This window comes from Vicia villosa, linkage group LG3 (genome assembly GCF_029867415.1).
Source record: "Vicia villosa cultivar HV-30 ecotype Madison, WI linkage group LG3, Vvil1.0, whole genome shotgun sequence".
NCBI classification, from domain to species: Eukaryota; Viridiplantae; Streptophyta; class Magnoliopsida; order Fabales; family Fabaceae; genus Vicia; species Vicia villosa.
Genome location: NC_081182.1, coordinates 105,026,806 through 105,040,638, shown reverse-complemented (window position 1 = coordinate 105,040,638; position 13,833 = coordinate 105,026,806). Strand labels below are relative to the sequence as shown.

The window sequence follows — 13,833 nt, the reverse complement described above, 5'->3', positions numbered from 1 at the left end:
GAGAACACAATAATTTTCACGCTCAAAATCTCTGCTTCTGAAAGTAGGATTTGCAATCTTCTTATAGGCAACAACACTTGGGCCTTGGGCCTTCCAAACATAAATTAGGGTTAACCAAGTTAACCTAATTTCCACATCATCAGGGTGTTCACATATGATGTAGTACGAGATATTTTAGCACAAATCATACAACACAAAATATAAAGTTTCATAAATAGTAGCCTGAGATAAATAAGGAAACATAACAACTAAAAAGTAACAGCTACTGCTGTCAGATACTGATGTCATGACATCGAGCATGACATCTAACGAAAACCTGTATTAGCTCAACCATACAATCCTGCACAATTTCACACACAGTGTGTCATGACATTAGTCAAGACATCACACACACACAAGAATGCTTTACCATAAAATGCAGCCAATTTAAAAGCATCTACAGAAGGCTTATGCCTTGTTGATTCCTCTATTAATTGGTAGATTTTTAAGTTGGGAGTTTTGCTCCATTGGTACCACATGCATGTGCACTGTACGAGTCGCATTCCGAGTTACATTTTGAGTTGTTGTTGTGATGATAAATTAGTCATTATATTATGTTGATAATTTAGTGGTAATGAATGTTGTTTGAAAGTTGTTGAAGTGGAAATTTTATGTAATCTGATCTAATATATTGTTTATCATACACTTAATTATATGGTTCGATATCTCACCCTTTCTATTTCAATGTTACCCCTATGTTGGTAATATGTAGGTAATCCAGAGTGAAGGCTGCTTACCTTCATTAGTTCGAGTCAGGTGTTGGTCGCTCTGATACGTAACACTCGGGGGATGAACGCTTGTTGTTTTATCGTTGTTAATATATATATTTGTTGTTGAATTTTAAGATGAATATGTTGATAAGTATTTTGTGTTTTTGAAGTTGTTTTTAGTTGGACAAGTTAATATGTTATTTAAGTTGAAATTGTAATTCCGCTGCTTATTTAATGAAAGTTGGTTTATTTTTTAAGATCAAAATATGTTGTTATCGATTCATCCGAGTTTTAAGTGTTATGTATCTGTTTTACTTGTGATTAATGGCTGTTGATATAAGTTAGAATTGTGGCATCCATGTGTTTGTTGAAATTTTATAACTCTGATTTTTATTATATTCGTCGGGTAGAAATGGGGTGTTACAATCTTCATGTGATATTGTTGGATAGTCTCATCATTCATCCTCATATTTTCAAACTTGGAAGTGAGAAGCTAGAGCCTATACAATTTTACCTTGGACGTGCCTTCGTAAGTTTTCTTGAGGAATTCCCAAGCATCTTTGGCCACAATACATGTGTTTATCAACCTGAAAACATTCTTGTCTACTTCGTTGAATAGAGCATTTAGGGCCTTGGAGTTCCCAAGAGCAGGTTTATCATCCTCATTAGACCAATTTTCTTCAAGTTTTAAGGACACATTCCCATCTTTGTCTTTATCAACAGGATGTTCCCATCCTTTTAAAACAGCCTTCCAAACTTTGATGTCCATAGATTTTAGAAAAGCAATAATTTTGACTTTTCACTAGTCATAATTAGAACCATCCAACAGAGGTGATCCATTGTTGTATCCTCCTTCATTATCCATATTACCAGAAAATATTCTTCCTGGAGCTCACCAAATAGACAGAATGAGTGCTTTCTCTGATACCAATTGAAATTCTAGAACTTACAACATATATTAAGACAGATGTCGTAACAACACACAATATCAAGATAGATGTTATAACATCTGTTGACTTACAACACACTTATCAAAACTAGAAAATAATTTAGAGAATGATAAATAACACAATGAATTGTTAACCCAGATGTTGAAAGTATTTGTGGGTAAATATTTTTGGTAATATATCGTATCCACAGGGATTGGTTTAATATCATTGTCGTTCTATAGTTGATTATTTTGAGTGAGAAAAGTTAATTGGGTTTGTTTTATGATTATAATACTATCAAATGTAAACAATAATTTAAATGCAAATAATGAACGTTTGTTAACGATTAAAGAAATATGTTGAGCTTTAGGGTTCATCAACCTATTCCTATATAATTTATCAATTAATTCACAATTGAACAATCTTTTGAATTACTATCTTCACTTATCCTCAAATATGATTCCATGTCTGCAAATCAAATTAGATAAACTTCTACCGGTATGAGATTCGATCTCTCCAAATATCAATATCGATAAGAGTAATAAAGCACGATAATTATGAAAACTCAATCACAATTCCATCTCTGCAAATTGAGATTGAATCAATATAGTAACCTAGGGCAAAAGTAGAACCTTTTCTTTTGATCAAAGATTCCACGATAATTTAATATAAAAGCAAGGTTTCTTATTGATAATAAATTCAAATAACTGTTCATAGGAAAGAATCAATAGTATTGTATATTCATAGGTTAATTACTACCTTAAACTCAACAAGAGGAATTTAGCTCTCCATAGACATGGAGAACACACAAGAACACACAGGAATTCATCTTCATCAATGGAATGTCTTCGATTGGTAAAGATTTGGCCTTCAATTGTTGTTCTTGGCTGCAAACTCAGAATGCTCTCCTAATTTCGCTCACAAAAACAGTGAGTTTGGCGCGGCGCTGTATTGGACTCCCGCGGCGCGCCCTTGCTAAAACTTCTTCTTTTTGCTTTGCCTTTGAGACTTCCAGCTTTCTTTCCTCTTCATGTTCTTTTTTTTCATATATATATATTTTTTTCGAGCTACGAATTTCTTTTGTCCTTCACCGATTACCACTTGTACTTAATTTTCTTTGGATTGTGATTCTCCCCAACTTGGAGATCAACCTGTACTTAGATTATGTGAATGCTCCCCTACTTTCTAAGAAAGGTCAAAGAGAAAACACATCACCAAATTTTATGGTTGATGGTTCGAAACAAAACTTTTTATTGAGATCAAAACTCACCAGGTATTTTCCTTGGTGCATATTATGATGCTTATCTTGACCTCAGGCTCAAAGAATGGTTAGCAAAGGATCACACTCTCACAGAAGAAAATAAGTTTTACGTTGGAATTGGCTTAAAGAAACTCTCAGATTCAAACAAGTGCCTAAATCACTTTCACAGATTTCCACAAACGATGCGACAAACGGTTTAGCTTGATACAAACAAGTCAAAATAATTGATGGTCTCCTGCATATAGTAAATAATGGAAAGCTTTTCTCACAATGGTTAAGGCTAAGCCGATCCAATCAAAAATTGAGTACCATAAAGAACTTCTGTCAAGTATTTACTAACAACCTAAGTTTCATGCACACATTAGGAGTTTGAGTTCGAAAATTCATACCTGCCTTGTCACTTATTGAAAAAGAAAGTGAAAACTTAATTTTTTTTTTCAAAAAATTTCACTCACTACCACTTTCACGCATGTTGCTCCATTGTTGGTACCTTGCTTGAGATTTTCATTATGCTGTAGAAACTACTCATTCTAAACTAGGGATAAAACAAACTAAGATAAACCTGAAAATTAAAAAAATGCAAAAGAGTAAATCCACCCCCAAACTTGAACTAAACATTGACCTCAATGTTTCAGAACAAGCCCGAGAGGGTTGACTCACAAAGGGTATTGCCATATAAATTGCTTCTTCCTAGCTTTCACCAGAAAGGTCCCTTTATTATTTCCTGAAATAAAAATAAACAAAACAAAATAAAATAGTAGAAGTGTGGGTTACCTCCCACGAAGTGCCTCGTTTAACGTCGCATGGCTTGACGGTTCATGGTTGAATCATCAACCATTGTCTCGTTTCCTTGGTACTTTTCTTACCAATGTGAAACCCCAAAAGTATTTAAAGTTTGCTTGTTTGATTTCTTCATCCTTAATTCTTACCACTTCAACTCGCGATCTCTCTTCCTTCATTTGTTTTATCCTCTCCTCAAGAGAGATAACCTCCTTATCCGTTAATTTCTTCATCGGTGAGAACCTATCCTTGATGAATTTGACAAATTTTGGCTTTAACTCTAAACCTTCTAAAGATGGGATGGTGATTTGCAAACGGCTAAACATTTCCATTGGCCGAAAGTAATGACTCTCATTCCCTTCTTTATTAGGAACTTGTAGAGGAAGTATTTCCAATGAGAGTTTAGGCTCCTTTGCATTACTACTCTTCTTCAACTCTAAGTCCATCATATTCTCTTTTGAAAACGTTTCAACTTTTGAAGTTTCTAACTCATTCATGACTTCTTTGATTATATCCTCCTTTTTTGTTCCTTCGACTAACACATCATCAACTTTTTTAGGAGGTCTTGGATAAGGTAGCTTCATTGAGGGCTCATACTCACTTTCTATATTTTTCTTAATGTTTATATGCTCTATATTATCCTTTTCAGCAACATCTTCCTTGTCATCATCATTGTTTTCAACTTCCTTATCAATCACTTTTACACTCCTTATAGAAGTAGCATTGCAGGTTTCTACACAAGTCATAGGGTTTTGAAAAGTTGAGACTTGACTTACGTTTTGCTCGGTGAAGAATTTGGTAAGTTGAACATCTTGCGTTTCCCGGTTTTGTTGAATGGCTAAAGAGAATTGCATGAATTGATTCATGGTTTCCTCTAACTCAGTGGGTCCTCTTTGATAACCTTGATTATAGTGTGAAAACCCTTGTTGTTGGTATTCATGGTTAGCCATATGATACTCCATCGCATCTTCCGGTGTGCACCATCCGATATCATGAAACTCATTAACTTGAGGTGTGAACTGTGACACACTTTGAAGCAGATACTCCATTTGTCGAGTTAGGATTTCGTTTTGAGCATGAATCGCAACATTTATATTTGGGTCCCACATTCCGATAAACAAAAATCTACAAAACTAGCACACAAGTGAAATAACAAGATAAAAAAAAATTATAATAATAAAAAAAAATCAAAATTAAAAGGTTATTGCAATAACAAAATCTAAAATAAAGTAACTAACTAAAAATCTAAAATAAAGGAGCTAAACTAAAAAAATATATAAAATAAAGGAACTAAACTAAAAATCTAAAATTAAGTAACTAAACAAAAAATCTAAAATTAAGTAACTAAACAAAAAATCTACAATTAAGCAAATAACTAAAAATAATACGACTATAGCAATGCGTGCAATATTGACACCAATCCCCGGCAACGGCGCCAATTTGTTGAAAGTATTTGTGGGTAAATATTTTCGGTAATATATCATATCCATAGGGATAGGTTTAATATCACTGCCGTTCTATAGTTGATTATTTTGAGTGAGAAAAGTTAATTGGGTTTGTTTTATGATTATAATACTATCAAATGTAAACAATAATTTAAATGCAAATAATGAACGTTTGTTAACGATTAAGGAAATATGTTGAGCTTTAGGGTTCATCAACCTATTCCTATACAATTTATCAATTAATTCACAATTGAACAATCTTTTGAATTACTATCTTCACTTATCCTCAAATATGATTCCATGTCTGCAAATCAAATTAGATAAACTTCTACCGGTATGAGATTCGATCTCTCCAAATATCAATATCGATAAGAGTAATAAAGCACGATAATTATGAAAACTCAATCACAATTCCATCTCTGCAAATTGAGATTGAATCAATATAGTAACCTAGGGCAAAAGTAGAACCTTTTCTTTCGATCAAAGATTCCACGATAATTTAATATAAAAGCAAGGTTTCTTATTGATAATAAATTCAAATAATTGTTCATAGGAAAGAATCAATAGTATTGTATATTCATAGGTTAATTACTACCTTAAACTCAACAAGAGGAATTTAGCTCTCCATAGACATGGAGAACACACAAGAATTAATAGAGGGATTCATCTTCATCAATGGAATGTCTTCGATTGGTAAAGATTTGGCCTTCAATTGTTGTTCTTGGCTGCAAACTCAGAATGCTCTCCTAATTTCGCTCACAAAAGATCTGTCCTTTACTTGGAAGCTAGGGCTTTTATTTATAATTTTTGGGCTTGAAACGTCGCGTCCGCGGCGCGGCAAAGGATTACCGCGGCGCGGTCAAAAACAGTGAGTTTGGCGCGACGCTGTCTTGGACTCCCGCGGCGCGCCCTTGCTAAAACTTCTTCTTTTTGCTTTGCCTTTGAGACTTCCAGCTTTCTTTCCTCTTCATGTTCTTATAAAGCTCCTTTTCAGCTCCAAACTTGCATCAATAGTACCCACAAGTGATTCGATTTGCTTTACACATGAACTAAACTTATTCAGTTCAATTCTTACTAAAAACCTATGGATCTATCACAATTTGCATTAATTTAGAAAAGAAATTACTTATATTAACACATGAATTTACCATTAATTCACTCCTAACAAACTCTCCCCAACTTAGTGTTTTGTTTGTCCCTAAACAAAATTACTTACCTCTAACAAAACATACCGACAGTCATGCAACAAGTTTTTTTCAAAAAGGTTTTTCAAGTGGTTCAATTCAGTAACCAAGTCAAATACTCCTCCTCTTCCTGCAAACTCAGAACATACACACGAAACAAATTTTGAAAGCAAATTACCTCCAAAAGTTCAAAACATTACACAATTGTAATTGAATCAGCACTAATCACTCTCATCAAAAAGTATGATGAACAACAGAGGGGTTCAACACTCATCCAAACAATTAAATCAACAAGGATCTATATCATACGTTCACCAAATTGTTAGCATCAAGTCCTGTGATGAAAATTATAAATAAGTTTTTCAAAATATATGAGAAACATAAGTTTTTATCAAACATTTCCAAAAGTTGATAAAAATACATATTTATGATGAAAATTATGATAGAAAATGCAAATTACTGATAGAAATGTATACTAGTAAAAATTTAATAGTTAATTAAAAACTCCAATAAAACACAACTTTTTTTAAAAAAGAAATATTATAAATGAATAGTAAAATAGATTTCTATTATGAAAGAATGATACAATAAAAACACCACAATCTCCTTCCAATACCACACAAACCTCCCTTTGCATATTAATGCAAAAAAAAATCCAAAGAAGCCCACCCTTTATGTGTAGCCCAACAAACTCCAATCCTTCTCCACTATGAATTATCCCATACGTGGTTCCAGCGTAGATAAATACTATGAATTATCCCAAACATATTATAAAAATTCTACGTATGTACATGAATCTAAGGATTTAGATTCTAGATACATCAATGTAAAAATGTTAAAAATTAAATGTCATAAAGAAGCATTTTACCATTGAAAGAAAATGCTAGTTGGAAAATAAAGACACATGCATCTTACCTACCACGTACATATAATGAATTTGGCCTATATATACAACACATTATTCAGAAAACAAAAATCACAACCATCAACTTTCTTCTTTTTCTTGTCAAAACCATGGCTAGAAAAAAGGTGAAGCTTGCTTTCATTGAGAATGATACCGCAAGAAAATCAACATACAAGAATCGAGAGAAGGGTTTACTGAAGAAGGTTGATGAACTAGCAACCCTTTGCGGTGTAGAGGCTTGTGCCATAATATATGGCCCCTACGAACCACAACCTGAAATCTGGCCATCGGCGTCCGGAGTACAAAATGTGCTTTCGAAATTCATGACAAAGTCTGAGTTCGAACAAAGAAAAAAGATGGTGAATCAGGAGAGTTTTCTGAAAGAAAGGATTTCGAAGGCTGAAAAGCAATTTGAAAAGCAATGGAAAGACAACAGAGAGAAAGAGAGAACCATGTTCTTGTTTGAATGTCTCAGTGCTGGGAACGTGGTACAGAAGGATATGTCGGTGGCTGGTTTGAATCATCTTGCTTGGATGATTGATCAGAATCTTAAGGAGATTAGCAGAAGGATTGAAGCAGATGATAGAAACAGTAATACTCATCAAAGTGAAAATCAAATCCAAATGGAACAGTCACTGCTGCTACCATTGGCGCTGCCACCACCAACCATGTCCAATAATGAAGACATTGCAATGATGAGTCATGGCCATCTTCCACCACCACCGCCACCACAACCAACCGCGCCGAATAATGATGAAATTGCAATGAATAATAATGACATCATGATGAATGGTGGTGAACTTGAAGCAATTCCATTTGGTTATGATGCAAATCTTTAGAATGGATTGTGACCTAATTTACTGCCTTGAATGGTGATTATGGACTTGATGATGCATATCCTTGGAGGTGGATATGAAGAATTTAGTCCAAATTTGATTGATATGATAATTTATATTTATGGTTTTTTTTTTTGTGTGTGTGAAGATCATACAATCAGTCATTTTCACTTTATTTCAAGGGAGATTCTACGGTGCATTCGCCCGTTTGACTTCAGTGGTGAAGTCACTGCAATTGACCAATAGAATTAAAGCCCTAATCAACCCTAATTAATTCTAAGTTAATTTAAGCCACATCAGCTCTATGGTAAAAATAACTTTACTGTGGGACCCATTTTTAAAAAAAACTTTTGATTATTGCATATAAGTCCCCATTCATTTAATAATATCTTACAAATTAAAATTAAAATTAACTTTTATTAGATTACAATTTTTTTTAAACTCATATTATCGTTCTTCTTCTTCATCCTTCACCCTTCTCCCAACTTTCCTTCAAAACCCTAAATCCCTAAATTCCATCCATATGTTCTTCTTCTGCAACCTTCTCCCAAATTGGACATACTCCGTAATTCTTCAAATCATATCTTCTTCTATCTTCTTCCACTTTCGATTTTTGTTTACTCTCTCTGCGAACCTGCAAACAGATGAACATGACTTCGACCTCTTCGGCGCCAACGAAATCATATTCTCAAGGTTGGTGAAGACAATGAGATCGATAAATATGGACGAAAGATGAAGCTGCTGAACCTGAAGGTGAAGGATGGGACACTCCCACCCATTTTTTAACCGTGTTCATGTTTGATGTTGAGCTTTCAGAGTAAATTTGCGTGTAATTCAGATCTGGTTATTTTTTCAGCAGATCATCTATGGTACAAAGCACAATGATTCCATGTTGTAGCCTCCTTTGACAGGTTCATATCGATCCAATATGTATATTTTCCAATTCTATGTGATTGTGGATTAGATGTGTATTTATGTAATTAATGAATTCTGAAATGGAATTGAATTATCCAGAAATTGTGTAGTTGTGGATTAGGGATTGTATTTTATCATATGCATGATTTCTGAATTTGCATTTGAATTGAATTTTGAGGAAGTTAAATAAGATTTCACATATCTGATACATATGTTTATCTTATGGTTTGAGGACACATTTAAATGGATATGCTCCTCCATTGGGCTGTTGATTTTTTTGTTATTTGTTACCCTGTTTGATGCAGGTTTTATTAGCCTTATTGGCTTTGTGGTGAGCTTCTGTCTATGATGGTTAAGCATGCTGCTTCTGTCATAGATGGTTAAGAATTACGTGGATTCTGCCCTATGGTGGTTAAGCATTATGCCCTTTGTTGGCTTTATTGATCTTTGCTTCTGTTAAATAGTTAAGCCTCGAATTATTGCCTTACAAGACATATTTGTCAATCTGAATGTAAAGAAGAATAAATTATCCATAATATAAACATTATTACAGCATGAGTTAACCATCCAAAACATATATCGAAAACCAAAAATATAATTGCCTAAAACTTGCTCTGAAATATTAACTTTTTTCTTGCTTTCAGGGGTTTGTTTCGACTGTAAGACATATGCGCTCATTCATTCCTGCCATTTATGACATAGCAGTGGCTGACCCTAAAAGTACTCCTGCTCCTACAATGATAAGACTCTTAAATAGGAAACCTTCTGTGGTAAGCTCATTTAATTAAAGTTTCAGTAATACATTTATTTTCATAATCCTAATCATCTAATTGAAATCCTATGTATGCCATGAAATTAGAAAATGATAAAAAAACATTACTTAAGGCAAAGTATCCGAAACAAACAATGGTGTTACAGATATTGATATTCCACCAGACCTGTTGATTACAGAATTTAAGGACCCAATCGTAGCAATAGTTAATTCTACATATCCGGAATTTACGAGCAACTCTTGCTTCTACATTGGAGGTTGTTGACAAAATATCTAAATCATATTCTTGATTTAATGGCAGGTATACATGATTCAGTTTTTATATTCATTTGAACTAACTATTTAAATTCCCAATACAGGAGACGTGCGTGATTATTTCAGCGCAATTCTGTTGATAAGTCGGAATTCTACGATGTAACATTGGTTGACATCCTCACCCCAGAATTTCTCAGTTCACTGCAAACATCAGGATTACCTAACCATCATATAAAACTAAAGGTTGGGACACCAATTATGGTCATGAGAAACATCAACCAGTATGAAGGCTTATGTAATGGAACAAGGTTGATAATAACAAAGTTGGGTGGTGTGATTTAAACTATGTGATTTTTATTCTGGTGGTAAAATTACTCTTGGTTGGGTGGAGATAGAAGTTGAGTGTTGAGCCTTTGTTGCCTTTTATATGTGTACCAGTATGTAAACTTGTAACAGGAAACCTGTTTGAAGATTTGGAGCATTTATTTTTTAAGTGTGATGTTTCGTTAAGAGTATGGAGTCGCATTTTCTCATGGCTGGAAATAGATTTGGGAGAGGAATATGTAGGGGAAAGCCACTTTAATCATTTCTGTATGGCTTTGGATGGGAAAATTAAGAGGAGGAATATGGCTATGATGTGGCTAGCAGTGCTATGGTCCATTTGGATTACAAGGAACTGTGTTATTTTTGACAGCAGCAGCTGCATTCTTGAAGATTTAGTGTTGAATGTTAAGGTTGTGTCTTGGAATTGGATGGCTTTTAGCAATAAGGGGAAGCATGTCACAAATCTATACAATTGGATGCATTCTCCTCTAGATTTCTTGAACAATGTTTAAAGCAATGATAATTTGGTTCCTATTGTATTGGGTTGAGTACCCCTAGTACTCGATTTAATATATATTTTGCTTATCAAAAAAAAATGGCATGTCTTATGCTGTGTTATTATAAATATATTTCTTTAGCCTTTACAATAAAAAAAAGTTCATGATGAACATGCAAAGTTCAAATCAATAACTACAAATGTAGTTGACAAGGAAATCTTCACCAATATAAATGTAGCCTGATATTAATGAAAATAATTTCAGCCACAAACACTTTATTTGAAAAATATTATGTTGATTTCTTTTATATTTTTAAACCAATCCTTAAATATTTACTTATAACTGACCATTCAAAACATAACACCCAACTACAATGACTATTGTGAATCACACCTCAAAATAACAACACTGACATACTTAATACCATAATTTAAAACAAAAACATCATATAACATAAAAACATTTATATTACACAAAATAACATAAAAACAAAAACACCCATTGTCAAGAGAAACTGTTTTCAACATGTTCACACACACAAATACAACTGATATTTTGATATACATTCATGTCTTTGACTTAAATAAAAACACAATCATCAAGCTCTTGATCTGTTGACGACTGACACAGCAACCAATTGTGTTCCAGATGTAATAGCCGGGCTTGGTTTGTCACACATTACAAATCTAAGACGATCACCATCCTGAATGCGGCATTCCTTCACAAAATCAGACCACCCATCGTAAATGAACCTCTCAACAAAATACTTCCTCTTAGCATAATGGAGTTCACATTTGAAGACCTTTTTCAAATCTGAATCCCTGAACAAAACACGCGTATAATGCTTGTCCAGGCAACCGCGGATAACTTTTTGCGGGAATTGCTGCACATAAACATAAAACGCCACAAACTATAATTACAACTGTCAAAGTAAAAACAACAAAAATATCCAACATTCAATGCGTATATTTTTATAATTAAGCTAAATAACTTAATATACTTACAAGAACATTTCTCCCAGCTACCTTAGCACATTCTATAACCTTACACCACGAAAAGTATCTGTGTCCATCAACATCCTTCGTTTGAACGGGTTCTACAATCCTGCAACTCTTTCTCTTTTTATTCACACGTTCTGACGACCTCATTTCAAACCCAGCTCTTGCACCCAAACTGACACCAACTCCCCCATCAATCGTTGTTTCTCCCGCTGCACCTTTGCCCTTCGTTTTACTATATATTCGATCACTTCTTCTACGCCCTACTTGAACCACACCCTTCACATAACCTTCCTTCAACACTGCTTTACCTTTCCGATCACTCTTAGTTTCATCACCGATCATCATTTCAGACCGACATCCACTACTTTCCCCAGTGACAACGACCTCCCGCACAGCATTCTTCCCTGCACGACTTTTCTGCCATAGATCCTTAACCTCCCGGTTGTCTGACAAGCTGTTGACCAACATCTCCCTATTCAACCTATCCCATGTTGATTCAACCTCCATCTTAGAAGTGTTCCTGCCAAAAGAAAACCCTTTTACTGGAAAATACCACATTTTATCAAAATTCTACAAACTATAAAAGCAACATACAAAAACAAACTACACACACATTCGCCTCAAATAATGATTCAATGAACATAAAACAAAAACTTTTTTAAAAAAAAAACAAATCACAAACATATAACATGTTGGTGCAACCTCCATCTTCGATAAGTTGATGATAACATAAACCAATTTTAATCACCAATACATTATTTGATCAAAATATTACAAACTATAAAAAATAACATGCAAAAACTATAACACACACAATCGACTCTAAAACTAATTCAGTAAACTAAAGACTCATGTGAACCCGAGTCAGCCTTTCAAACAGCCCATCATAAGACTCATCTGAGCTATAATCACTGCAAAGTACTATTCAACATTACATACTGTGTTTAGAAAACATATTACTACATGAATTTAAAAATCATACTTACGCATTTTCCAATTTGTTTGCAGTTCCATCAATACCATCTACCCCGACACCAGCAATACTTGACTCCCCAACTAAAGACTTTGAACAACTGCAAACACAAGAACAATATATATATATATATATATATATATATATATATCAGAAAAACATCCCAAAATACAACACTAACAATATTAAAATACCATTTCTGTAAAACATCTGTCACACAACAATGTCTTTTATACTCAAACACAATAAATTAAATGTTTACCCTTTTACACATTCTGATACCAAGTTTTCACACTGATCAGGAATGACAGATGTATCAACCCTAACTATTTCAGGGACAGTAACAGATACTTCTTGCTTCACAATCACTTCATCATCCCCACCATCCTTCAAACTCTCCAAACACAAAGGATCAACATCATGACAAAAATCTTCAAATGATGCCAATTTAAGCTTCTTGCCGGTACTTTCCTCATATTCCTCCGCAGCTTCAAGATACTCAAAGTAAAGTTCTTTGATCTTTGCATCAAACGGGAAGAGAGGATTCTTCGATCGGCACCTACACGTATTCAGAACACTTAGATGACTGTCGATTAATAACATTATCCTACAAACAACAAAAACAAGCATGCATCTAACCCAGACAATAAAACCCAGAAATCGGTACCCACATAATAACATGCAAGACGAAATATAATGCCCATACACAAAATAGGAACCTACAAAACTGAACATGAACAAAAACGTCGGTGTTTACCTGTCATCTTCAACTTTCCGGTTGAGGCTTGACATTTTCGACTAAGATGGCGAAAGGTTGGTTTCGTACTAAAGAAAAAAATAGAAACCTTACTTTTCCCAAGGGATCCGAATGGTACTACCTCTTTGTAACAACTCTTTCCAAACTGTTAGGATTTCTTAAATTTATTATTCCAACAATAACTAATACACACGTGATTAATCTATTGATTTTTTTTATGTATCTGTTAAATAATAATAATAATAATAATA

The 13,833-nt window shown here is 34.0% G+C and overlaps 1 protein-coding gene across 1 annotated transcript; it reads left to right on the top strand.

The window, feature by feature from the left end:
* The first annotated feature begins 7,362 nt into the window (after positions 1 to 7,362).
* On the top strand, positions 7,363 to 8,188 carry LOC131656487 (agamous-like MADS-box protein AGL80). The gene has a single exon (XM_058926197.1). It carries the CDS (start codon positions 7,363 to 7,365, stop codon positions 8,089 to 8,091), a length of 729 nt encoding a protein of 242 aa, XP_058782180.1. The 3' UTR covers positions 8,092 to 8,188.
* Positions 8,189 to 13,833: the final 5,645 nt, after the last annotated feature.